The sequence below is a fragment of the Telopea speciosissima genome, chromosome 1 (assembly GCF_018873765.1).
Source record: "Telopea speciosissima isolate NSW1024214 ecotype Mountain lineage chromosome 1, Tspe_v1, whole genome shotgun sequence".
In the NCBI taxonomy this organism is placed as follows: domain Eukaryota; kingdom Viridiplantae; phylum Streptophyta; class Magnoliopsida; order Proteales; family Proteaceae; genus Telopea; species Telopea speciosissima.
Window position 1 is genome coordinate 37,880,231 of NC_057916.1, and position 26,931 is coordinate 37,907,161.

The window sequence follows — 26,931 nt, forward strand, 5'->3', positions numbered from 1 at the left end:
ATGTTCAAGCTGATTTTGGCTGATTTTTCGATCAATTCTAGTCGAATTAGAATCATACGGCTGATCTTGTGGCCGATTCCACTTCCATCACAATGTCCTAATAATTCTGATGAAAAGCAATACGAAGGCCATTCAGACTTTTCGCCTCATTCTTAGGAAACCTTATCTTCTTCAAGAAATTCCTCATTTGTGAAGGGACACAGGGATTATGACAACAAAGTTGAGGCAACGGAATGAGATCTCACCCCTCACTGAAGTATGTAAAGGGCATTCTTTATATAGTGCCCCAGTAACACTTTGTCCCGGGTATCGGTCATTGTGTCTATTGTTCTCTCTATTCCCAATCAACAATGCTTTCACATACTGTACAAAGCATGGATATAAAACATAGTATCGGTAACCCATATCGGCCTTTGCCGATACTGATATGAATACTGATTGGGAATATTAGGCTGTATCGGGTGATTCGATCTAATAAAAATAAGTTCTTGGGATTACCGCATTGGTCCGGCATTGGTATCAAATGTGACTGATTCTGATACGTATCGGCGATACATTCCATTGTCCGGAACATAGGATGGATCATATCTAGCAATGAGGATGAAACTGGGTAACTGACATCAATCATCACTCGTCGGCACCATGCTCAGCATCCAATCAGCAGGGGCCACGAAGGAGTATGGTCTGTTCATATAATGTTTTTTTCATGGTCCCAGTATTCCCGTTGGTCCTTGTCTACTCGGACGTTTTCCCTCCAATCCTCTGGTATCTGGAGACAGTTTTCAACACCATTGAAGTGAACCAGTAGACCATAAAAGCAAGACCAACAAGTCTCTGGAAGTCTCAACTTTGTACTCATTACTCTCTACTCTGTAAGCTCAATTCGTCTTCACCACCGAGAGAGAGAGAGAGTTGAATTGTATCGTAGAGAATAGAGATGGCGGCGGTAGAGTCGGATTTCGGAGCTTTCGTTAAGAAACTGCTTATACATCCTCCAGCTACTGATTCACCTCAACAACTCCCCTTGATCGGCCTCACTTTCGCCGTCAAAGACATGTCATCTCTCTCTCTCTGCTTTTACTTCTTTTTGATTACTTTCCATCGTTCTTCTTTATTCCTTTGTCTGTTCACTCTTAGTTCGTGAAATGATTTGTGAAATTTTGGGTTTGTGGGAACAGATATGATGTTGAAGGATACGTGACTGGATTTGGGAATCCGGATTGGGCGAGGACTCACTCACCTGCCGTATCAACGGCTCCCTCTGTTTTACTTCTCTTGAATGCGGGTGCCACCTGTGTTGGCAAAACTGTCATGGATGAAATGGCCTACTGGTTGGTTTTTTAGACTCTTAGGATAAGAGAATTTGATGTTTCATTTGATTTTTCTGACTCCACTTTTAGATGAATATTTGGTTCATATGGTTCCACCTCCACTTCCACTCTTTGTCTTGTGTTGGATAAGGTACCCACTTGCCATATCCTCCAAATACACCTTGTGTACCTGTGTCAGACACAACTAACATGTTTGTGCCTTTGAGGTATCCATGTTATTTCATTTTCATGATTACTCTGTACAATCTGGAATATAGATTTCATGTATGAGATGCATGTTCTACTGTCTAATTCAGTGAACTATACTGAGTTTAATAGCAGCAGAATTGTAGGGACCCTAGCCCAGAAATTTGCCTACTCTGTGTTTTTTATGATCTGATTTCCTTTCTCGTTTCTCCTTAATAATTAAAATTCTCGGCAATTCTTCCGTGTGGACTTTAGCTATCATATGATTAGGAACATCTACTGATGTTGGGGATACCTATCCCCAATTTTAAGAGACAATGAATGATATGATGTGACAAATTTACTAAATAGTGTTGGTTCTTACAATTATTCTTCTTATTCTAGAGATCTTTGAATTTTTATGTGAAAGATTTTATAGCTTTTTATGACATTCCTAAATATTTGATGGTAGTCTATATGGAGAGAACAAACACTATGGAACTCCCGTTAATCCATGTGCCCCAGATCGGATACCTGGAGGATCTTCAAGTGGATCTGCTGTAGCAGTGGCTGCAAAGCTTGTAGATTTCTCCTTAGGTGAGGTCCCCCTCCCCCCCACCCCCACCCCAATGATCGATGTCTTTTATTTTTATTTTTTTTTAAATGTCATCATTAGGTTTTAGTGGAGGGACTCGTTGAAACGCTTTTGATGGCTGTTGCTATTTTCCAAGCAGGTACTGACACTGGAGCAAGCGTAAGAGTCCCCGCAGCATTCTGTGGAATTTATGGGTTTCGGCCTTCACATGCAATTGTTCCTATTAGTGGTGTTATTCCTATGGCACAGAGCTTTGATACAGTTGGTAAATTGCCAGTGCAGATATTCATTCTAGTTGATTTATAAAAAAATCCTTCACATTCTATCTTGAAACATGACTATGGTTGGTCTAATCTTTATGTTATATAACAATCAGTACTGTATAACTTTTAGGCCGTTGACATGAGATTCCCTGCCAGCTCTGAACTTGCTCACCTCATCTCACGTAAGCCTTAACCCAACTGATTATGTTCAGTTATATCATTCCTTGACAAATTTCGAGGATCAATTCTATCCATGCTAAAAGTTCTAAGCCATCTGTGATTACTGTGCAGTAGTACTACGTTCATGTCATGGAAAACTCACTTCTCCCTATATTCATTTCACAAAGTTTTGTACCCAGTATTACCATACCAGTAGAAATTATCAAAAAAGCAAAATTCATACAGCTTAAAGTGTGAAGTACAATGCATGACTGAGGCACTTATGGGTTGCAACTTTGACACAGCTATCTGGTTGTATAATATTGTCCTCCCATTGTTGTATAGCAGTATGATATCATCACATTTTTTTTTTTTAATTTGTAAGGAAATAATAGATCTATTGAAAAGAACTAAACAGAGACATTACATGAAACAAGTTCCAAGCAGTTTGAAAGCTGGAATGGGAATGGGTGTAGCAGCTGTCTGGTGTTACTCATTCCAACTGCCAGGATGTGAGTTCATGATAAGCATTTTCTCTGCTTATGGTTGATAACCTGAATAATCCCTTATATATAAACAAGTGCATGGATTTCCCATAGTGCCCATCTAGAGAAGCTCTTGTAGATGGCCCTAGTATCTCTCGCACGGCAGTTCTGTTGGGCTCAAATTTATAGCCATATTGTCCACGTCTAGAAACAGCGTCTCCGTAAAGCGGGGGTAAGGCTGCATACATTTGCCCTTTCCAGGCCCTGCAGTAGTGGGATCCTCATGCACTGGGATGCTTTTTTTTTTTTGTCCACGTCATCATTGATCAGTTTAGCAAGTTTCAGTGAAATCCTATTTTCCAATATGGAGATATGAAGCTTAAAAACGTGGCTAAAAATTCAACTTTGAGCAACTTCAGTGTTCCTCCGAAAATACAAGTGTAGTGTCCACTCATGATGGGTCATATAATGGAGATGGCGCCCAAAACTTGACACATTGCTTATTCTTTATGGGTCCTTCCCATCCAATGATTGGTTTGACCAAAAGAGCGCTGCACGTGGCTCAAAAAGGGGTGGACCAAATAGAGAAGCTCTCTATATGGCAACCTCTAATGTAGATTTACTCTTTAAACATGGCTGGAAACACTTTTGGGCTTCTTTCTTTAATCATGGTATACTTTTAGTTTGATGTTAAATTTGGACTTGGATGTAAGTGTGCTTTAGCAGAAAGGGTGTGTTGTGTTTAGTGGTTACTATTTGTATTGAGACCTTTTCCCTGAAACTCTATGTCAACACTGTCTTCTAGGATGGTTTGCAAGGGATCCTGTGATCTTAAATCAAGTAGGGCGCGTGCTATTGCAATCAACTAATGTGGAACCTGTACAACCAAGTTTCCTTATCATTCCAGATGACTGTTTCCAACTTCTGAACATTCCCAATGAACAAGTGACCCAGTTGCTTATTAAATCTTTCAAAAAGCTGTTTGGAGGTAAATTCTGGATCATGTGGTTTGTAGTCCTTGCAATAGTTTGTATCTGCATCTATCTTTCAGGTGATTAATGCCTTACTTCTTCATCTTTTTGTTTTAGGTCAAGTTGTTAGGCATACAAACCTTGGTGATTATGTTAAGGATAAAGTTCCAAGTTTGAAGCATTTTATGGCTGAAGGCAATGATCAAATGGAGTATAACATACCATCATTGATGGCCCTTTCAAGCGCCTTGAGAATGCTTCAGAGGTACAGATCCTGAACAGAACTGCAATAGTGCGTGATATAAGAGATAGGTTTTTCTTCTCCACCCTCCGAAAGGAGGGGGGGTGGGGGAAACGAAAAGGGAATAAATATTGATTCCACTACAATGAGTCATTTTTAAGTGCAGGTACGAGTTCAAAAGTAACCATGAAGAATGGATCAATTCAGTTAAACCTGATTTAGGTCCAGGCATATCAGAACGGGTACAGGATGCCCTTAGGACAACGAGTGAAAACATTGACATCTGTAATGCAGTTGGGAATGAGTTTCGTACTGCTCTTACTGCCCTTCTTGAGGTACTCTCTCTCTCTCCCCTCTCTCCAGACACAGATGCATGCACGCACGCTCACTGCCTGTGGAAGTGCAAACTCCTTTAGGGATTTCCTAATACTTCTAGTTAACTAATTACTTCTATATTTTTGGTTTTGTAAATAATTTTTAATGTGTTTACATGTTATTTAATTTTTCAACAAAGTTGTCATAAAAAAGAAAAAAGGACCACAATCTTTATTAGCTTAGCAGGATGGTTGGTTCAATCTGAGGCACAAGAAGTGATGACATCAAGACTGTGGATGGATATGGTGCCCCTGCCCCATTTAGACCTCGCGTGACACACATCCTGCTTATACCTTCCCTATTAATATTGTGACTAAAAATATCTTGAATATACTTATATTTTTGTGGCTGAGACAAAGGGGACAATGACTAGTGGTTAGTGGTAAGCTCACAAAGTTGGTGTGTGGAGCAAGGTTCTAAAACTTGGTTTCGACCAGCCAGAAACCGAGATATGGCCGAAACTGGTCGAAACCAGAGATTTTTTCCCTGCCAACTCAAGTTGGTGGTTTCGAGGCCCAAAAATGCTTTTTTTGCTCTGGTTTTTTTTGTATACAGACTATTTTTGACATTCTAAACACAATGCATGAACTATTTTCACCCCCCCCCCCCAAAAAAAAAACACTCAGCTACTTGTGGTTACTGACCCCAAGTTTACTAGTGTACGCACAGTGTACTAAGAATCATAGTTGTCAAGGGCGACATTTATGCCAAAGACCATTTAAGTAAATGTTTTTATATTTGTTATTTCATTTACTTAAGATATTATTGATAAATAAGCAAATAACCCCCTATTTGAATCCAATAAAAATAGTTAAAATATCAAATTCCAAAAGAATAAAAATTCAACCCCCCAGTTCAAGAACAAAAACTGGATTTTTGGCTGTAGGTGCAATTTCCAACTTTTAAATGTTGGGTTTTTTCTCAAATCTAAAAATTCCATAAATCTTAAGATGATAAAACATTGCTAAAAACCAAAAGTGCGATAAAATATTCATTTATTTTGATATTTATAAATATATTTTCATTCAAAGCGATTTTAAACAGCATTTGCCCACACCAAACAGGGGAATTTTTAAAATCGATGGCCATCTCGTCTTGGTTTCTTGCAAAACCGAGATGTTTTTCTATGGTGTGGAGATCTGACATCTTGTAAATGTTACAATACTTTACCAGCTAAGCAATCTGTCATCTACAAGTGATGAGCTCAACCCCCCCAACTTTGGTCTAAAACTGCTGAACCCCTGAAAACTCAAACCAATAAAAGTATCCAATCTAAATTACTGGTCTGGCGCACCATGCATTGCTTGAGTTGAGACATTCTTCTGCAGCTTCCTTCACTGGATTGTACATGAAATTCTTGTGGAAATTTTGTGTAAACTGGATTCTACATGCTGTTCACAATTTTCGCACTCTCACAAGCAAGTTGAAGCAGTCACGTGGTGCTCATGGCTTCACCTCTTGTCCAATTATGCCCTCTTCATGCCTTTACTAAATGATTCTTTTGTAGGAATTTGGTATCCTTGCAATCCCTACATTTCCTGGTCCTCCATTTAAATTGCAAACAGATACTGTTACACTTGAACATTGCCATGCTAGAGCATTCAGCTTGCTGTCTGTTGCTGGATTTTCAGGGTTTTGCCAGGTATTCTCTCCTATCTTTTTATCTGAACAAGATGATTTTAAATCATGCTAGTTATTGGGGCATATTTGTAACCGATAATCTCTAACGTATTGCATCTAAATTTCAGGTCAGCATACCATTGGGAATGCATGATAACCTTCCCGTGGCAGTGTCTCTATTAGCTAAGCATGGTGCAGATGGTTTTTTACTGAATCTTGTTGAGGCCCTTGATGGTTCTTTGAAGGAACAGATTGAAATTGCTCAGAACATGAGTTACTGAAGTTGTCTCTTTGTACTATTGAAGGTAAGCTGCAAGTCAATCTGTATGAAGTAAAATATGCAGAGATGATTTATTTTTGTGACTTGTAAAGGCAGTCTGTCTTTGGTAATGAGGATGGTGCTTCGTTTCTATGAAATATTCAGTTAGCCTTAAAACTCTTGGATCTTAGTATCTGTTAAAACTGAATCGCACAAGATGGCCAAATATGGGATCGAAGAAGAAAAATAACAAGCAAGACAATCGCAAACACACAAGATTTACGTGGTTCGGTTTCGCGAGAAACCTACGTCCACGGGAAGAGCAGCGACGAACTTTTCACTAAACAAAATCAAGATACAAGTTTTCGTCTAACCCTAGAATGAGAAAAAATGCCTTATATATACGGCTACAACCCTCCGCGTCACGAACTAAATCTCAACCTTTTCTCCCTTCGGGTCGCGCCACAAAATATGTCGGGTCGGGACAAATCCACATCACACTTGGATCCTTGGAATACAAGACATACTCAACAGTATCTCCTTCACAAATTTCTTTTGTGGGCACTATCTTAGTATCTCTATGACATGTCCTCGTCCACTTCAGCAGGTTTCTCAGCCCATTGTTCAATGAGTTGTAGATAGGACATGTCTTAGGTGGAAATTTGATACTGAACTGACAACCATTTGTTGATTTGATAAAAAAAAGTAAATTCACTTTGAAGTCTAGCTGTGAAAATGTGCATCTATATGTCTCATTATCAAGAAATGTGACATGTTAAATTTTTGGCCATCTCCAAAGTCTAATCTTTGCTGGATGTGGCCTATATTGGGAAAGTGTTTATTTTTGTGAGAAGGTCATGGAAGGGAGAGAAAAGATAATATTGAAATAAAGGTAAACATTATTTAGAACTGTATCCGGCCATGTTATAAATACACATTGGGATTTCCTTTCCTTGTATAGTTAATTATTGATTATGTTGGCCATGCATGATGGACTGCTGAACATCAAATTTCCTCCACTTTCCATTGCAATTATTTTTATTTTCTGATATATTCATGATGGCAAAACTGGATTGCATCAATATTATTGCCATAAATCTGCATGCTTGAGCTGTTGAGTAGGGAAACCTGCATAATCTGCCAGTTCTTCAACCTCTTTTGCCAATTTTTCCACCACCTTCACCATCTCCATCAGCAGAAATATGAAGCCTGCAATTGCAAAACCATCATCATCTGATATCACCCTGAGCATGTGAGGAAGTACAGCTTCACTAAGCTCTAGTCTTGACAACTGCAACTTTGCCACTACTAACACTGCTGGATGACATCTCTTCATGTGGATGATGCTGTCTCCAAGCTCCCTCAATGTGAAAGCAAGCAGAGAGGCCACTGCTTCACATGGCTTCTTGATAGACTGCCTCAAAGGCACTGATGATGGCTGAAGAACCATGACAAGAATGAAATTAGTCATGGGTTAACAATGGTCTATAGAAAAAAGTTTCCCACAACGCCGGGTACTATTTCCCTCTCACGTGAGGTTTTTTATTAATTTGTCTTTCCTTCTCTAACTATGTGGCCCCCATGTGGATGATAACGTTTTCTGCACTACCATTGGTGTGCATGCAGATTCCTCCTCTCACTGGCGTTGTGGGGACCCCTCTCCTGTGGTCTATAATAAGATTTGACCTGGAGAAGTAGTGGGTTAGTGAACCCAGTTTGACCAACGGGTTTAATCGGGCTGATACTGAAACTGTGACATCAGACAAGTGTTTTAAATTTTTTTTGGGTAGTGGAGTTCCCATTGTTTTATGGTTTATACATAAACCCACTACATAGGAAGTAAGCCATCGATGGGAATCTCTGATTGGTTTCCATCAATCTTTCTGTGGGGACCATCGAGCTGTCTTTTGTGAATCTACATGTAGATTACATATTCACAGGTATAAAATTCCTCTGTGTCACTGTTGCTGCTCCTGATCATATCTATGGATGCCCTCAAAAGGCATGAAAAGAAATCTACATGGGTGAGCCTATGACAATAGATCTCAATGTATTTATGATAGTACCCTGATATGCCTTTTCATACCTTTTGAAGGCATTAGCAACATAGCAGAGGATCCTCCCTCCTACACATCAAATGTAGGGGAGTAGGTTGATATGCTCTAATCATGCTCTCTATGACCACAGACCATGAAAAGGAGAGTAATACCAACCAAGGTTTTAACTTTCCCAAAATTTTCAACGTTGCTATTTTTTTAAAACTGTTTTTCCTTCATCTATGTCTTGGACAAAATTTGAGAAATTTAGATAATTTTTTGTATTTTAAGTAGAACTATAGAGGTTTTTTCATTTTTCCTTTAGAATTTCTAAAAGAAGAGTTCTATTCTTCTAGGAATTTTCTTCACCCATGGTGAAGGGAGAATCTCTTCATCATTGGTGATGTGACATTATGATTGGACCAAGGTTTTAGTGTTTGGTATCGGTCACTGCCGATACTGATACAGATCGGTCATATCAGGTGGATCGGATCATTTTGCCTCTCAAAATACCAATATGGGGATTTTTGTTACCATTTGTCCTCCCTTGTTCCGACACCACCAAGACGGTGGTAGATACCAATACCTAAAAGGCTAAAATCATGGATTGGACTCTGGGTTCATCATTAAATTCCACCCCTTATTATATGAGATCGAAAATTCCTCCAAGTTCAATCAGAGGGTCAGATCCCATGGTTGAAGAGAGTCTCTCTTCACCATAGATGTGGAGAAACTGGGTCTTTTTTCTAGTCTTCCTCTTATCATCTCACTCTTGACTTGTGGAAAAGTGGAGGCTTAGATCTGTTGTTGACCTTAGCCTCTGGCAACTTAGAGGCTCAAACCTTGTCCATGTGTTCCTCAATTTATGCATATCCATTCCCATAGACCTATGCCATGTGGCAAAAAATATGCTCTTTTTAGCCTACTCTATTCGAAAAAAATCAAATATTGAGATAGATGGATAGCAAAAAGATCGATCATTTGAATAAATTGAAACCCTTCTTATTGGCTGATCATGAAAAAGGGTGGCAATTGGACTTGTGGCGAATCCAGCTTATCCCCATACTTTGAGCTGTCTGGATCGGCCACATAGGCCTCATGGTTGAAAGAATCCTGGTTTGCAGGCTTCAAAGCCAACAGTATCACAACCAAAAAAACTGTTTTTGACAATTGATTTTAATTTTTATGTTCCATGTAATTAAAAAAAAGTTGCACATGATCATGTTATCTGATTTGTAGTTAATAAAATCATTTTTTGTTGGTCATTGTTTCTTTTTCTTCCTCCCCCTTGGTATTGCAATACCAAGGTCAGATATCAGTACATGCAAAACAAGGGAAAACAAAAAATTTGGACTAATGTTGGGAATTTTCAGAAAATTTGGTTTCAGTATTCTAGACAAGAATGGTGAAAATTCTTTGATCAGTGAATTTGATTGAAATTCTTATGAGTTTATCTTGGTTTATTTTATAGAAGGATATCTTGTTTCGTTAAGTTATGAACTGCTTTCTTATTTTACGTCTTTTTTGAGAAATTATGTATGGCATGTTTAACAATCCTTCCATTTTTTTTTTCTGGTTGATCTCATGTTATTGATTCAGATAAAGCCGAGAGAAGCAGTATCATGCCTGTTGATGAGACTGAAGACACCCTTTTAGCGAAATAATGGAGGCAGCCAAGTCTCTAAGTGAGTCTCCAGTTTGCAGGTACTTGTGCCATGGATAGGAGAATCCAAACTTTCCATGCCATGGTTCCCACCTTGCAAAATTTGCCTGGAAAATAAAGACGGTGTCACTGTCACTTGTTTTCTTGTTTTAAATGAAGTTTTATTATGAGAAGAGTAGTACATCATAAGTTCTAGAGGCTGAAGTAAAAAAAGTTTATGATTCCATGTAAAATAACATCCAGATTATCAAGAAGAGACTGCTATTGAATAATCCTTCTAGTTGGAAAGTTTTAAATGCAGTTAGTCCTACTTACCAATGATTCATCCGTGGACTTTGAGTGCAGCACTGATTTGCAAGCATTAAAACTGGTTTCAGATTGATTATCCTTATTTTCCTCAATCCCTTGAAAGTACTCCTCCAGGAACCCTACAATAAAATGGGTCAAGAAATTGCAGACTGAATAAACTTTTTCTCTCCCCCCCCCCCCCCAATCTATTTTTAGAGTCTTTTTTATGAAAAAAAAATTTAGTCTATAGTTTTTAGAGTTGATCTCTTTAAGGATTCAAAGTTGAGAGTCTAATAATCTGTTATTGTTCATTGTCAATTCTAGAACTTAACGAATAACTAGTTTATAGTTTCTTCAGTCTTTGTATGTCTGCCCAAAACCAAGAAAACTAACCTTCAATCGAACAAGCAAGTTTATTGAACTTCGAAGCTGTAGAACAATGAAGTTCATCGCTAGCCCATACAGGGAAGATGAGTAAGCTTGTTGACACACAAACCGTAAAACCCATACAAATTGCTGAGAGACGGTCAAGGCCTATCTTGATGATCTTCTCCGCACGCACACCAGAGACTACAACTAGATTGAATGTCAAGATGAAAACCATGGCTCCATAGTCGTATCTTTTCTTTATGCTTGGAACCAGTCGAGTGTATGTAGCAGCTACACCTGAATGATTCATTCAGAAACTGGTTCTTTAGATTGGTGAAAGATAAGAAATACAATGATAACAGATAATGAAGTTGTCTACATAGTACCAGTACACCCCTCCCACCAAAGAAAAAGGAAAGAGGGGAAAAAGAAAGGGGAAGGTAGAATTATTTGGACAAGAAAATGGTTACTTACAAACTTAGTGGAGATTGTACTAAACTGTGAAAATAGCTTTTAGCTCATCAGGTACTAGTTTTAAGGTTCAAACACAAATAATAATAATCAATTATTTGGTATTCTTAACCTTAAGTTTTATTGGTTAATTAGAAAGAAATAAGTCTACATCAGACTCCAAATTACCAGGAATAGATAGAAAGGGCTTGTGTTTTTTAGGACTAATATTACAGGTGCCTGTATTAGACTGTTAAGAGGCTGAAACACATTGTGATTCAGTAACCAACAACATTGACTGAATTTCACAGCCAACATGACATTTAGTATCATTACTGGAGGGTGTTAAGGTTACAAACACCACAAACTTTTATTATCAAATACAAAAATCATACCAAAGATGAATACAGACATGCCAATGGCACTAGCCTGGCCAGTCTTGCCAAGGTTTTGAGCTAAAATTGCTACAAAACACCCCAAGCCACCCCCTAGAACTGTACCAATTCCACGGTTCATGCCCTTGCCAAGTGTTGCACCTGTCATGAATTCATCAGTAACATATTCATCAACCATAGAGAAGAATTTCTCATAATAAATTGAAATGTAAGCTATAATTAACAAATTCCTTCTTTTCTCCCCCTTAGTGTCTGCAAACAAAATTTAAGTGTAACGATAACCAAATATGACAGAAGTTGTAAGAACCTGCATAGAACTCGAAAACAACCACTACGGACATGATAGCCCACATGGCATTGTCTCCAACTTGCTCAAAAAGAGGATCAAGGAGATACAGGAGTGAAACCAAAACTAGTGCTAGTCCAACCTTGATGCTGTGAATCAACTTTCTGTGCTCATCTATGTCTTTCTTTGCTGTAAGATAGTGGAGAATGTTCTTCTTCTTCTGAGGAGAAACTCCATCTTGAATTTGAACAGCTATTACTGTTTCTGAATTCATGGCCAACAGTTCTTTTTCTCTTTAGCGTATATGGGGTCTCAGTCACTAATATTGTTGGCAAGTTCTGGTGGAATGAAACCACATATATATATAACACTAATCTTATGAAATGTGTAGTGGGAAGGTGGTAGTTATGATCCAAAACTCCAAAGTGGGTATAGGCTGATGGATCCCTAGCCATAGCCCTACCTTTGGCTATAAAAATTCAAACATGTATAGAGAACTAAGATAGCATTCATATCTGTATCTACTGTCTGTATCCAAAAATGTGGATGCATTAGTAAGCCTAATGACTCAGTGGAGGACACATGCCCAGCACGAGTGTACGGCTTACCTGTAAGTGTCGAATCAACAAAGCTAAGCCATGGCTTAGTTGAAGTACTGGATTAATGTGGAGTGTTCCCTATCTGGGAACCCACTGTTCTTACCATTTGTATGATATATATTTTCTGTTCTAGAAAATTTATTATTTCCACTTCAACTATGATGAGGTTATTTAATTTATTCTCAAACATGACAATATAGAGAGAAACCACATTCCACAAGTGTCACACACTTAATCACGATTTCACTACAATACCTAATATTAGTTGTTGGAGTATTGTTTCAGCATGATAACATGATCAGAATAGCTACAATGGCTTCCCCTTGTCTCCTAATCTCCTTTCTTAGGTTCAACATATTATGATTGATCTGAGACTAAACTAACTTGTCATGTTTTGTGTGTTTTTTATATAGACGTAAGTACGTATGCATGAACATATAAGACTATATGAGTGTAGAAACTACAGGAAAGTCTTTCTGTTCCAGGTATGTTTATCAGATTTATCAAGATAATGAAATTTCCATTGATCTGGAGATATGTTTTAAACTTTTTACAGTAGACAATCACCCACAATCCTCTCCCATATAATAATTCAAGAACAGTAAGGAATAGACAAACTTAAAAGCAGAACGGTGGGGGAAGGATATATATAAGTGAAGTAAAAGAGATAGAGAGATGTTTTATAAAAATTTTCAGTTCTGGGAAAGAAATGACTACGCCACTTAGTTATAAGTGCGGTGTGCTTTGGCCACCAACGTCTGTCCCTAACTTGAATTTCTCGCATCAACTCTTAGTACTTCTAATATATCGTTTTCTTTCTGCTTTTGTCATCAAAACGTATTTCCACACAATACTTCATCACAAAAAAGACAGAAAATGATGATAATAAAAGGTTTAGTAAATTTGAAGAAGTGAAAAACCATTTGGCTGTATTGGAGGGCGGGTCTTGGCGCACCGGTAATGTTGTTCCATTGTGATCAAGAGATCACGGGTTCGAGTTTGGAAACAGTCTTTCTGTGAAAGCAGGGGTAAGGCTGTGTATATTATAACTCTCCCCAAACCCTGTAGTGGTGGAAGCCTCGTGCATTGGGTACGTCCATTTGACTATATTGGACATTGGAGTAATGTACTTCACCCCAGATGATTCATATGGAACAAGGGTTAAAGGGGGGGGGGGGTTTATAACCCTTAAAGAACAAAAAGTGATGGTACCTTCGTGCAGAGAAACTCGGCCTTTTTTTTTTGTTTTTTGGGGTGGGGGAGGGGGGTTACTTACAATATTTTCACTTCAATGACACTTTCTACTACTCCCACATTTGAGTTCACATCGTCTACGGTTTCCTGACCGGTGCGGTTCCCTAGTGCCTCTCACAAGAGGGGGTGGGACCCATCCAGGACACCTGACCTAACACTCTGCCCGGGTGGGGTCCATCCTCCTCTTGTGAGAGGCACTAGGGAACCGCACCTATCAGGGAACCACACATGAAAAAAATTCCCCACATTTCTAAAACATGAGGAGCATAGAGAAAGAGGAAGGATATTGAGGAGTCCTAGGGAATCATCCCTAGTACTCCTTATATGCTCTCTCTCACCACTTATGGAGGCTACAAAGAGGAGCATAGATAAAGAGGAAGAGTTCTTTATTTCTTAAGGTTGGCAATTGAACCTATTTACTGTTAAGTACCTGATCGATACGCCAAAAGCTCCAGAGTTGATGAGCATGTTAAATCAAGCCCTTTATCATATCACATACTAGGCTGATCCAATCTAGCCCCCATACAACAAGAGTGGGCTCATTAGGCACATATTAGACCACGGCGCTTCCACAACCGTCGTCCTTGGCGGCTCTCACTCTAGGCAGTTTTCACTCAGGTGTTTTCCAAGCTGCTCCACTCTGCCCTAGGGTTTTTGCCTGGCAACAGGTAGCCCCTTCTTGACGGCTTTCATTCTACTCCAGGTAGCCCTTTCCGTGACTCGAACTCGTGACTTGGTGCCCAGCTCAAATACCAAATGTTAGGTACTTGATTGATACGCCAAAAGCTCCAAAGCTGATGAACACGTTAAAAACCCTTTAACCTATCCCAGACTAGGTTGGTCCAATCTAACGCCCTTACACTAGAGTGGGCCTCATTAGACACATAACAGTTACCCACCTTATGGGTTCACCCTCCCTCATCCGATGGGTAAGGATGATGGTTCTTTACCCTATAAGCTAATCCGGTAGAGTAAGATTAAGGGAGCTTACTCACCTAATTAAATATGGAAGGCCGCTTAAGTGGATCATTATTGGCTCCATATCCTGAGCAGCTCCATTTCCCCAAGTTCCTCAAATAGGGGGCACCCTACCCTACCCGAGTGGGGTCCACCCCCCCTCAATTAGAGGTACTTGGGGAAATGGAGCGGACAAGAAATGGAGCAAATAATTTTCTACGATTAAGTGGGTCTTACCCTCCCATTTACCTTCTAGGAAGGGGCAACTAGAAAATTTTCTTCTATGAACATAGAGCCTACATGGTCAAAAAAGAAAGAGAAAAAAAAAAAACCATGTGAGAGGGCCTAAGGTACATTGGCAACTACTCTTATGAAAGGTTCTATGCAACAGTTTGATGAGTATCATGTTGTAGTTTGCTTGGCATCCCCGTCCCCAACTCTTCTTTTCCACTTATCAAATGTCAAGCTAATCAAAAAAAAAAATGTCAAGCTAATCAAAATTTGTCATTTGACTAAAAAGACTGAAAAGTTGCGGACAATTGCCAAGCGCAGTTTGTTTTACCATGTTGGAGTTTTTTTTTACTCAATTCTTGAGTTCCCACCTCTTGCAAATAAAGGTAACTATGCCTTCCCCCTTAGGTCCAACCCATAGTTGGCAAAATGGGAAACCGAAAAAAATGGAAATGGATGGTACGAATTTTAAACGGGGTAGTCGTTTAAAACTCTAACTGACATGATAAAAAAATAGAGAATGGCAACAAAAAAAAAAAAAAAAAAAAAACGGAAATGGACAATTTGAGTTTTAAATGATGTAAAATTCCAAATGGTACGGTAAAAAAATGGTTAGAGAGAGAGAACAACAAAAAAAGGGATGGTATGGTTTTTGAACGTGACCCAGAATACAATCACAAATTCATAAACCATAAAACATAAAACATGTCCAAAGTCCTGTTGAACAATGTGGCTAGGCTACGATGTTGTTCATTGTTGTCAACACACTCCCGAAGTAATGCATTTTCAATTGGAGTGGGAAATTATCGCATTAGAAACCCTTTTCAGAAGATGCATCAGATTATAGCTCAATTTTGAGGTCTATGCATTGACCATGGTTTAATAGTGATAACATGACAAGTGTAGCCCTTCAAGTCAACTTTACGTCGGCAAAAGAATCAAGTCGATCAGAGTTCGATAGAGAGAGATTTGGTCAGTTGAGTAAGTCACTATTCAACAAGGTCTTAAAGAAGGCCAAAAAAAAAAAACAGGAACATGTTTTAAACATGTTTAATATGGGAATGTTTAGCACTTGCCTTTTTTTCCCATATAATTGGGAGACAAACGACAAAATGCATTTAAATCAGAACAAAATGAGAAAGCTGTTTTAAACGCATTTTTGCCAGCCCTCTCCCAATCCCCTTACGTCCTTGCATCATATGATTGACTTTGAAAATTTAATCTATTTATTGGCTAATCCTAGGGGAACCTTATGTGTCTAGCAACTTAAATTGGTCTAGTTGACTGGGAAATCTTAATCTAAAGTACTTTTTGTTATGGAATCAGCTTGATACGAACGGATACAACCGATCCATATCAATATCATCACTGATTGATACAGAACTGATACAACCGATCCATATCAATATCATCAATGATTGATACAGAACTGATACCATAAACTAAAACCATTATTGCAATGCCTTGAGCTCGGTCATTTCTTTACATTTATCTCCTTTATTTTCATACACAACTTGGTGGTTTCTTTTTTCTACTTAGGACAACTAAAAAGTACATTTTTCTAGGGATAGGGTTTTCTAAGCAAGCAACATAGGGGAGCCAATCAATGAGATACAAAAAACAGTATCATAGAATTAAAGGGCAGCTAGGTCACTTCATAAGAGGAGCAGAGAAATAGACACAGAAGTGCAGTGTATCCTACTCCAACTATTCATAGAACCTTTCTCCCTTTTTCTATGTCCATCCCCTATACTTCCAGTATCATCTCATAAACAAGAAATGAAAGCAATATCTAATAAAGGACAACTCTAGACTCTTTGGTATCTCAGGAGTCTCACCCATGCTTGATGATGCTTGATATTTAGGAATAACCTTTGTTATGTATTACCAATGTTAAAACAACTAATCTGCTGATTTGTTTCTGTCTCTTCTACCTTTTTCATTTGGGATGAACCTTGGATCTCAAGCCTATTACTCTATGGAAAAGTAGATGTGTGGTTTCCTAGGTAGAGTAGGTAGCACACAAGAAAATGAGCTTTTGTGTATTACTTAGTGAAGAAGAAGACAAAATTGAGAGAGAATAGAAGTTTTATGGGGCTTGTTGTTTAGCTTGAATCACAAGAGGGGGAGCAACAATCGTTTGAATTTGCCTCTTAGTGTATTGAGTGGTAGTAACTGCATTCACTTCTGGACCTTTTCCTTTCCCTTCTTTAGAGCTTTTGTTGAGTAAGTCCCAGAAGTTTCCTTTGTCGTGCTCTAGGCTTGCTTCCCTTTGAATGGCTTATCTTCGATGCACTTCCCTTTGGCCATAAGCGCTTCGAACGTCTTGATATGCTGATAGTAGAGTTGGTCATGGTACTTCCCATGCAAGTTTTTTGAGTATCATCTCTACTTGCTCTGGTTCTGTTGGGTGGTTTCACATCCTTGATGCCTTTTCCTGGAATCTCATGATGAAGTTAGAGAATTCCTCATCGGCTCCTTGCCTTAAGTTTCTAACTCTCGCCAAGTGATATCTACTTCAGTGACGTACGAGTATTGCTTAGTGAATGCCTTCACAACTGTCGACCAAGTCAGAGTTTGAGTTTGGTCTAGTTGTGTAAGCCGTCTCAAGGCTGATCCAGCCAGTGAATAGAGGAATGTCTGACCCATTTGATTCTCAGTGAGATTCCAAGTCTTGGCTACAATAACAAAAATCTTCAGGTGGGCCTTAGGGTGTTATATCCGTGCCCAAAAATCCGGGCTAATTTGAAATTTTGATAATAAGTGTTGCGGTACCGACAACTGTCGACACCAGTGACCTTGGACTGTAGCAGTCAAGGATAGAATTATTGACAAAAATGACTGGAAATACATTTACCATAGTAGAACTATTGGCTACCCTCTGTGCACGTGTTGTGGTGTGGAATCAGTCAGGAGGGGGAACCCGAATCCCCACTTAGATAATTAGTGGTAAATGGCTAACCATGAATAATTAACTTCAACCGTGCATAGTAGTCAATGGTATTTGATGCATATGATCCATAGCATTAATGCCTTTGAAGGTGTACGAGTGTACTGGAGAAAGTCCCGACTCGATCCGAGTCAAGACAAGCCATTTAAACTTTAAAAACTAAATTAAATGAATGTGGGGCCACTTAGCCCTAAGGAGAACCTACCCCTACTTAATGCAAACCTAGTCTAGGGGTATTAAAGTTACTCACCCTAAGTGGTGCTTGTAATGAAAGTTTGTAGGGGTTATTGATCGGAGTGTATGCATATACGCTACCTAGATCGAGTGGCCCCTACCTACCTCCACCTTACACTGACTTGGGCTTAAGGCCTTAGGACTTTTTTGCTTTAAAATTAGAAATTGGACTATGGGCCTAAGTGGATTAAAAGGGCCAATAATTTAAAGGGCCCAATAACCTAAAATGGACCTAAGAGTTAGTGTTTAACCAAACATGCCCTAGTGGCTTAGTAAAGTAAATAGGGGCTATTACCACTATCCCCTTCACTTTCTAGTAAACCTAAATCGCTATCTTACCTTGGTAAGTATGATCCTTTCCTACCTCTACTCCTTTCTCCCTTATTGTAATCAATTTTTACTTAGGTTGTAAATATCCTATCATTAATGTTTTCACCAACCTATGAAGGAGACCATCAATAGAAGGTAGTAATGTATCATTTGAAAGGATTAAATGAACCTATCTTGTCTTTTTTCTCATTTTAAATTTATTGTTCTAGACTATTTATATCTATTTTACTTAGGTTGTATACATCCTACCATTAGTAGTTTCACCAACCTATGAAAGAAACCATCAATGGAAGGTAGTAATGTATTCTTTGAAAGGATTAAATGAACATATCTTGTCCTTTTTCTCATTTTTCATTTATTGTTCTAGACTATTTATATATACCCTAAACTAAGAATTAGTTAATTAAGGGTTTTCTATGAAATTGGTAGATAGCCTTCAAGAGCTTATGTTTAGTTTATGTTTGGGAACTTTAGTGAGTTCCTAAACCACAACTACTATCTAGAATGACTCCTTTCCCCACATTGGTGGTCAAGCCATGTAAAATCATAGGGTTTATGAACCCAATTAATTGAAGGGCATTAAACCCTAGTTTGAGGTGATTCTCATAACTAGGAATGCATAAAAGACCCTTTAAGCCATGAAGCAAGGATCACAAAACTAAAACCAACAATATGAATTTTATGAAAAACGAAAGGTACAGTCGGACAAAAATGGTAGATGTGCCCAAATGCCTATCTACCGTTTTTATTCTGCCAAAAAATGATAGATAGAAACAGTAGATACAGTGCCAGAATGCATCTGCCCTTTTTGGTAGAATGCACCTACCATTTTTCCGACATTTGCCCACTGTTAACCATAACTTGATCGATACATACTCAATTGATGTGATTCAAATTACGTTGTAAACTAGACTTAAAGGGATACATTTCATATGAAGGTGTCTTTGGCCAAATATTAGGGGAAGACCCTCAAAATTGGGTTCAAAGATGACTAATGTGCATTGACACTTTACCAAAATCGAATTTGCTCTAGTGACCTCGCCTACTTCGACAATGTTTGAGTAGGAGTTTTGAGGGATTTTAATATGGATTGTGTACGGGTATACGTGGAAATTTTGGTTAAAATCATCGGTTCGAAGAACAAGGTGAGGAAATCGGATACGCGACCTTATTTTGGAATGTTTTATATCTCGCTATATGATTTTCATACCTATTTGTTTAATGATTGAGAGTGTATGACTAATAATGCCTATTTTGTTAGAGATAATTTGGTAGAAATTCTTCCATGTTGAATGTAAATGCTAGGATGTATTTTACCTTCGAATTACTATTGTTATGAGATTTTGAATGAGAACATAGTTATGTGATGAGATTGAGAATACTAATGTGATTGAATGCTGAGATGGACATGTGCGACGAGAATGGTTATGGTTATATGTGTTGAGATTGAATATGGTTATATGTGTTGAGAACAAATATGACCATGTGTTGGAATATGTGAATATGTGGTGAATGCGAGATATGTGAGATTGATGTGATCCAAGTGTCGTAATATGCATCAGACTTGGGATCGATAATTGAAATTTATTGTATGTGCAGTGTAAGCTAGAGGGGGCGAGAGGATAGCGAGCTCGATGTGGGGGGACTATGGACTCGACCTCTGGCCTACGCGTGTATGTATCCTAATATACATTTAGATGCATGTGGTTAGGATCATACTTTCCCAGTGCTACACCCCTTACCAACAGGGGGTAAGGTGTTGGATAACTGGTGGTGACTTCCGACAGACTGGGGTGCCATTCAACAAATTGGTTCTGTAAGTGAAAGCTGAAAACGGGTGAGAGCTAGGGTTATATCGGGGGTTTGCCGTATAGGACATACATGTGTATGGTAGGCTCCCAACCGCAACTCGGGTTTGACATTTTTGGTTAGGCCATCCGTGCGTGAGAGGTGGAGGGCTAGAAATTCTACCTAGGGTGTTGCAGTAACACTAAACCTGACTTGTACGTACCCTAATATGCATTTAGATGTATTTTGGTTAGAATCCCACTGTACCCAGTGATACGACCCTTGCCAATAGAGGTTTATGTGTTAGATAATCCCCCATGGGAAAACCAGTGAGACCGACGTGAGGTATTGGGAGCGGCGGTTTCAACGTGAGAATCGGAACCGTGGCAGGGTGACTAACTTTGGGGGTTTACCGTACAGGACGTACATGTGTATGGCAGAGTCCCAACCGCAACTCAGGTTTTACATCGTCGGATAGGCCATCCGTATGTGAGAGGTGGAGGGTTGGGGATGCTACCTAGGGTATTGCAGTAGTACTAGACCAGGCTTAGGCATTTGTTTGTTAGTGGATAATAATAAAATTGAACTCATGTTGCATGATTGTAAATCAAATCTGATGCACGAACTATCCTAGTCGTATGGGACGCTGTGGGATTCATTTATCATGTTTGGTTTGCATCCTTGTGATTGCATTTATAAATATTATAGCCAATTGCATGATTCAATTTTCTCATTGAGCTTAGTGGAGCTCATTTCTCATGGAAACCTCTTTTTAGATAATGGTGCAGGTATGGCGGAGCTGGCTGGCTCAGAGTATGATGTTCCTGAGGGCGTTAGCGATGGTTGGTAGACTCCCAAGGCTAGGGAGCATGGACCGGATTGCTATTGTGAGGCTTGCTACCAAGGGGAGTAGTAGCTTGGGCCGAGGGCCACATTTTGATATTTTATATTTTGCTACATTTATTCCTTGCTACCTTATTATTTTGATTCCCGTCATGAGTGAAGTGTTGTCTAAATATTATGTAATACATAAGTCCTAATGGGAATGATTGATAATTGTTGACATCTTGATGTGATGAAATGATAACTTTAGATAAACTGTCACAGTTAATGTATTTATGTTATCATATAGTTTCCACTACTCTGATTATGATTATTTATATTTCATCTAGTCCTTTGAATTATCACGTGTGATGTGTATGAGTTAGCTTAAATACTGCATCAATGATCCTGGTGGGAGAGTGGAACGTATTTGTATGCTCCGATCACAGATTCCGGTGATATAGAAATCTGGGTGTGACCATGAAAGAAAAACTTGACCAAAACCTGTCAAAACCACCGAGTTAACTCAGTTTCACAGGTTTTCGAGATGAGTGGAAGGGGGTTTTATAAAATCCTTGGGTTCGATTGGGTTTCGATGGTTTCGACCAGTTTCAACCATATTTTGGTGGTTTCAACACATATGCCCATTGAAACTAAGTAAACTTGGCTCGAAACTAAGACAGATAGGTATTTATGTCAAAAACCAAGACAGATAGACAGTTATGTCTAATGTCATTTAAGTAAATGTTTTTGCATTTGTATTTCATTTACTTAAGATATTATTCATAAATAAGAAAATACCTCGTATTTGAATCCAATAAAAAATAATTAAAAAATCGAATTGCAAAAGAAAAAAAAGTCAACTTCCTAATTTAAGAACAAAAACTGGATTTTCGACGATAGGTGTAATTTTCAATTTTCTAATGCTGGAGTTTTTCTCAAATCTTCCATAAATCTTAATATGGTAAAACATTGCTAAAAACTAAAAGTGCGCAAAATATTCATTTGTTTTGATGTCCAAAAATTATTTTCATTCAGAACGATTTTGACAGTATTCGCGAACTCCAAATTAAGTTTGACCGGTACATAACTTTTTCAATATAAATCAGATTTAAGCAATCTTGGACTTGTTGGAAAGCTATCAAAACAATGCTTTCTAACAAATCCAAGATTGCTTAAATCTCATTTATATTGAAGGAGTTATGTTCCAGTCAAACCTTATTCGATATCATGTCCAAGAACAATATACAGTATCAAATTTGGATCAAAACCACAAGTAATATTTTAGTGTTCTGTACTTCTCTATGTGAAACAAATGCATGGATTGGGTTTAAAATATCAAAAATAGGTAGCACAACAAGAATCGGAAAAAAAAAACAACTTCTGGGCCTCGAAACCAAGGTTCGAGTTAGCCTAGAGAAAGTCCCAAGTTTCGACTGAGATATAGTCAAAACCGAGACGAACTCGGTTTCTGGCTGATCGAAACCCAAATTTTAGAACCTTGGGCGTGACATAAGATTTCCAGTCCCATCAAACTTATCGAGCTTCCATTTGAAGTCATCCAGTATCCTCCCTTCTAGGAAGAAAACCAAGTTATCTTCTGGTTTCTCGATGGCCTTACCTTTCATTGCAATCTCAAACTTTTCTACTTTCTCCCTCATCTACCATTCTCCCTCAGTTTCGGACGGATTCTAGGTAGAGTAGGTAGCTCATGCCGCCCCTACACCCTAACACAGGGGTGCGTGAAATGACCACCGCACCCCTGCTCATTTTTGGGGTTTCAGGAGGTACAATGGTCATTTCACGCACCCTTGTGTAAGGGCACAGGGGTGGCATGAGCTGCGCTACCGGATGGCATTCTCTTTTCCTAACTCATGGAAATACTAGTCTGTATAACAATTTAAGAATACTATAGGAATACTCTAGGAAAATGATAATCACAGCATCATAAAAACAGGAAACTGAGTGAGTGGGAGAAGAAGAAGGAAGGGAAAGGGTGATAAGAAGACTATATAATCAATGAAAATCTCCGTACCGCATGACTAAGAGTGAAGGGGTTATGGAGTTTTTCAACTAATTTCAAGCTCTCCATGACTGCGTGCAGGTGGGAACCTCCCATCAGTACCCCATTTACTAACTGGCCATCACTCGCTTAGACTCCAAAGAGGGTGAGGATTGACCAAACGCCTTATCTTTATTTGATTTTAAGGGACCATATGTTTAGGCCACTGAGCATAATAAACTACTCTTGGCCTCTGGGCCTTCACTCACATACTTGATTTTTTGTTTCTTCTTTCTTTTCACTAACCTAATCATGACCAGGTATCTTAATTCTTAAATCTTATGGAGAATCAGCATTTAAAAAGTGATGTCACCATTGTAGTGTGGTTTTTTATTTTTATTGGCAAAGGGTCATTCTCTATACGGCCCTCATGCAACGGATTTTTCAAATGGGTTTTTAATATTTGTCGCTTTATAATTCAAGTGAGACCCAAATTCTATGGACAGATAGACCTCCCTTGCTCACATGTAAAGTTTCAGTCTAATCGAAACTTGCTAGGTGACAAAATAAAATTCCGAAGAATTCAAAACTTTGGGTCAGGAAAGCTCACAATAATTGTTGTAGTAATAGTAGACATTCATGGACATACAAGAAGATGCATACAGATATACAAAAAAAGGTATTTGATTGAATTACGTACTGAAATATCATAGTGGCCAATTCACGCCATTCTGCAGATATCTGATAGTTAAAACTGTCATATCACTCTTTCATGTCGGAAAAATGAAGCATTTATTAAGAGATTCCTTTCCAAGTAAGCCGCTTAGATGAATTTTTCCCATTTTATTTAAATTTTAATCATGGCTCATCTATGATCTTTGTCTTAATCTTCTATATAAAAACATTAATCCTTTCGTACAATCCATCTCCATTTCCCCAACCCACTCCAACAGCCCAACCCTACCCTTAGTTAGTAAATATGCGTATAATATGCGTACTCGAATTTTTGAACGTATAATACTCCCGTCCCTGTATTTTTTCATATTTTTATAAAAAAAATGCATTTTTTAATAGATTGAATATTATACTCGTATAATACGTGTATTATACGTTTTTTTTAATTAAAAAAAACCCCAAAAGATTAGAATTTAGGGAAACGATTTCACTTTCCTTTTCGTCCCTTTCGATTTGCGTTGAACATCCAACCGTAGCAGGCAACAGTAGCCGCCCTCCATCTCCAATCATCCTCCCCATCTCCGTTCAACAAAGCGGCACTTAAGTCTTGTACTCTCCTCTTGTTTCTCTGGTCTTTGAACTTTGATGGTGGTGGTGAAGCAAATGAATCTGGTGTGATATTGGCGAGAACGGCTCAATCTCTATCCTATTTTATTCTTGTTTTTTTGTCTCTTGTAGCTAATGTGTACAGTGGAGATCCATATCTAGAACTCTCCCTCTTGTCTTGTGTTGGTTAATTAGTGGGAACTCAGCCCCCTTCACAAGAACACATCTGGTTAAAAATATATGGTTATCTCATTGTAGATAGAAAGAAATGTAATGTTGGAAGAATGATTTAATGATAAGGTAATCAACTTGCTCATCTCATTTTCAGACAATCTGCATTCATTTCTTGTAGATTATTGATATTTTGGTATGTTAAATGATAATCTTAGAGATGTTATATAGCATATTATATTATTGTGTTTATTTTAGTTCATAAAATCATGATATTATTTTGTTTATTAGGTGGTGAATGCATGTTATATAATGAATATATGTCCATTTTTTTAAAAGTATTATTGCTGTCTATGTCGTATTATTACCGTATGCGTTTTATGAAGCCGGATTTTTGAAAAGTATTATTACCGTCTAGTCCGTTTAATTGCCGTACGTATCCGTTCCCTTTCAATTGCCGTTCCCGAACTTACTAACTAAGACCCTACCTCAACTATTAAAAAAAATGGACACTTCAGTGCGATTTAAAGATGGAAACATATATTATCAATTATTTTTATTCTTTAATTAATCGATTTATAAAATGTGGATAATTGTTTTTGAAATTAGGTAATCCATTTGACCAATCTGATAAGTTAAAAAGATTGCAAGACCTAAAGATTTGAAAAGAAAGAAGAAAGTTTCTAGCTTTCTATTTTTTGTTGCCATGTCTTGTTTAGGGTACTAGAAAATGAATGGATCCTTCTAGGCGTCATTATGCCTAGTAAAGTATAACGTGTCATTATTTACCACTTTAACAGTACATGACGTTAATCCATGAATGAAGTCACTAAACACAAAATAAATCTCAAACAAGATGACTATGATGAAAGGTAAACCAATGGCATATATATAAATTATAGGTGGCTGTTTTTTTTTTTTCTTTCTATTTTGGTAGAAAAGTGAAAACCATGGGTATCCATGATGCCATTTGTCACCACCTCAACCAAGAAGAACAAGAAACAGATTGAAGAAAATCAAAGAAGAGACAGCTTAAGAAAAAAGGGGGAAAAAGGTCAGCTTAGGTGGGAAGAACATTAAAATTAGGTAGTGAAGTTATGCTTATAACAGGAGTTCAACTTTAATCATATCCTTGGTTTAGTTGAAAGATGATTCTAGGTCATTAGTGCAATAAAAAGCTCCTTCTTTCAGGTTTCGTTTGGTTGCAAGACAAATGGGAAAGGGAAGTGAAGGGAAGTAAAGGGAATATTTGTTTTTCCCTTTTAATTCAGTTTGATTGTAACGGAAGTGAAGTGACACGTATCTACCTTTCTGATGGTATATCTCTCTGGATTATTGAATTGAAGGAAGTGTGTTTTCGAATCACCCAATGGAATGACTTTGGTAGATTAGTTTAGAAATGATTAAACTATCCCTAATAGGGTTTAATTGGTCAATCAAATGACCTTGGACTTGGCCCAAACTTTACAGTCAAGTTTATTTTATCATTAAAACCCAGTGTTAAAACATGAGATGAAACAACAAATTTTGTTCATTGTAATTTGTAAAGATTAGCTATTTGATCGATATGCCAAAAGCTTCAGGGCTAATGGAGCACGTTAAATCAAGTCTTTTAATCTATCTCATACTAAGTTGGTCCAATCTAGCACCTATATATTAGAGTGGACCCCATTAGGCAGATAACAATAAATTACTTTTGGGTTGGCCTACCAGCTGAAAATGTTTTTAAATTTTTTTTTATTTGAACAAAATAGATGCCCAATTTGTATTGCATTGAATATTATTTAGAAAAATCTTTTAAGCGATACTTGATTCGTAATCTTTTCGATCTATGATTTAAAAGATATGATTTTTCAAAGATTCTAGGGTTTTACAAAAATCAAGAAACCAGTCATACCCCACAAAACCCAACTGAAATCCTTGGTTGGATTCTTACAAAAAAAAAAAACCTACCTTGGTTAGATCAAGGTACCAGCCCAAGACCCATCTTTAGAGGAAGCCTAAAAGTATATACAGATCTTCTACGGTGCGCTACTCAGAGTGCGTGCAATGTCCGCCTTATCCCTGCTTAAGCAAGGCGCTTGGGCAGGGACAAGACAGAGATTGCACGCGACACTCTGTCTAGGTCGCACAGACAGCTAGGGGCAATGTACCGTAGAAGATCACGATCCAGCCTAAAAGGCTCCTAGAGCGTTCAAGGTGGCTCCTGGAGCTATCTAGGTGGTTCCATAAGGAGCCCCCATGTAGCTGTAGGAGCCACCAAGCTCCCATTGGGTTCCACCCAGCTCCTTGTAGAAGCCGCCATGGGAAGCTCCCCTTTCCCCACATGATTATTGTGCAAAATTTCGTTGATAGGCCTTC

The 26,931-nt window shown here is 38.3% G+C and overlaps 2 protein-coding genes across 3 annotated transcripts; one reads left to right on the plus strand and one right to left on the minus strand.

Annotated features, from left to right (window-relative positions):
• Positions 1-856: 856 nt before the first annotated feature.
• Positions 857-10,477, plus strand: LOC122667578 (amidase 1-like). Its single transcript, XM_043863913.1, has 10 exons — positions 857-1,056; positions 1,179-1,331; positions 1,969-2,093; positions 2,231-2,356; positions 3,804-3,986; positions 4,087-4,234; positions 4,377-4,545; positions 6,093-6,227; positions 6,334-6,510; positions 10,100-10,477. The coding sequence occupies exons 1-9, from the start codon at positions 938-940 to the stop codon at positions 6,484-6,486; spliced, it is 1,311 nt and encodes a 436-aa protein (XP_043719848.1). The 5' UTR covers positions 857-937; the 3' UTR covers positions 6,487-6,510; positions 10,100-10,477.
• On the minus strand, positions 7,512-12,290 carry LOC122667588 (aluminum-activated malate transporter 14-like). 2 transcript variants are annotated; one of them, XM_043863925.1, is made up of 6 exons: positions 11,973-12,290; positions 11,666-11,806; positions 10,845-11,117; positions 10,479-10,591; positions 10,127-10,270; positions 7,512-7,902 (listed from the first exon to the last, which is right to left on the minus strand). In XM_043863925.1, the coding sequence occupies exons 1-6, from the start codon at positions 12,223-12,225 to the stop codon at positions 7,549-7,551; spliced, it is 1,278 nt and encodes a 425-aa protein (XP_043719860.1). In that variant the 5' UTR covers positions 12,226-12,290; the 3' UTR covers positions 7,512-7,548. The 2 variants fall into 2 exon arrangements, with proteins under 2 accessions (XP_043719860.1, XP_043719866.1); XM_043863931.1 differs by lacking the exon at positions 11,666-11,806.
• Positions 12,291-26,931: the final 14,641 nt, after the last annotated feature.

Bases quoted from the DNA above. Each gene is read 5' to 3' on its own strand.
- LOC122667578 (XM_043863913.1), top strand. From the start codon at position 938: ATGGCGGCGGTAGAGTCGGATTTCGGAGCTTTCGTTAAGAAACTGCTT. The intron at 1,057-1,178 runs GTCATCTCTCTC...TTGTGGGAACAG, and splicing joins ACTTTCGCCGTCAAAGACAT to ATATGATGTTGAAGGATACG. The intron at 4,546-6,092 runs GTACTCTCTCTC...ATTCTTTTGTAG, and splicing joins CTCTTACTGCCCTTCTTGAG to GAATTTGGTATCCTTGCAAT.
- LOC122667588 (XM_043863925.1), bottom strand. From the start codon at position 12,225: ATGAATTCAGAAACAGTAATAGCTGTTCAAATTCAAGATGGAGTTTCT. The intron at 11,807-11,972 runs GTTCTTACAACT...AATTCATGACAG, and splicing joins TGTTTTCGAGTTCTATGCAG to GTGCAACACTTGGCAAGGGC. The intron at 11,118-11,665 runs GTATGATTTTTG...TGAATCATTCAG, and splicing joins CATGTCTGTATTCATCTTTG to GTGTAGCTGCTACATACACT.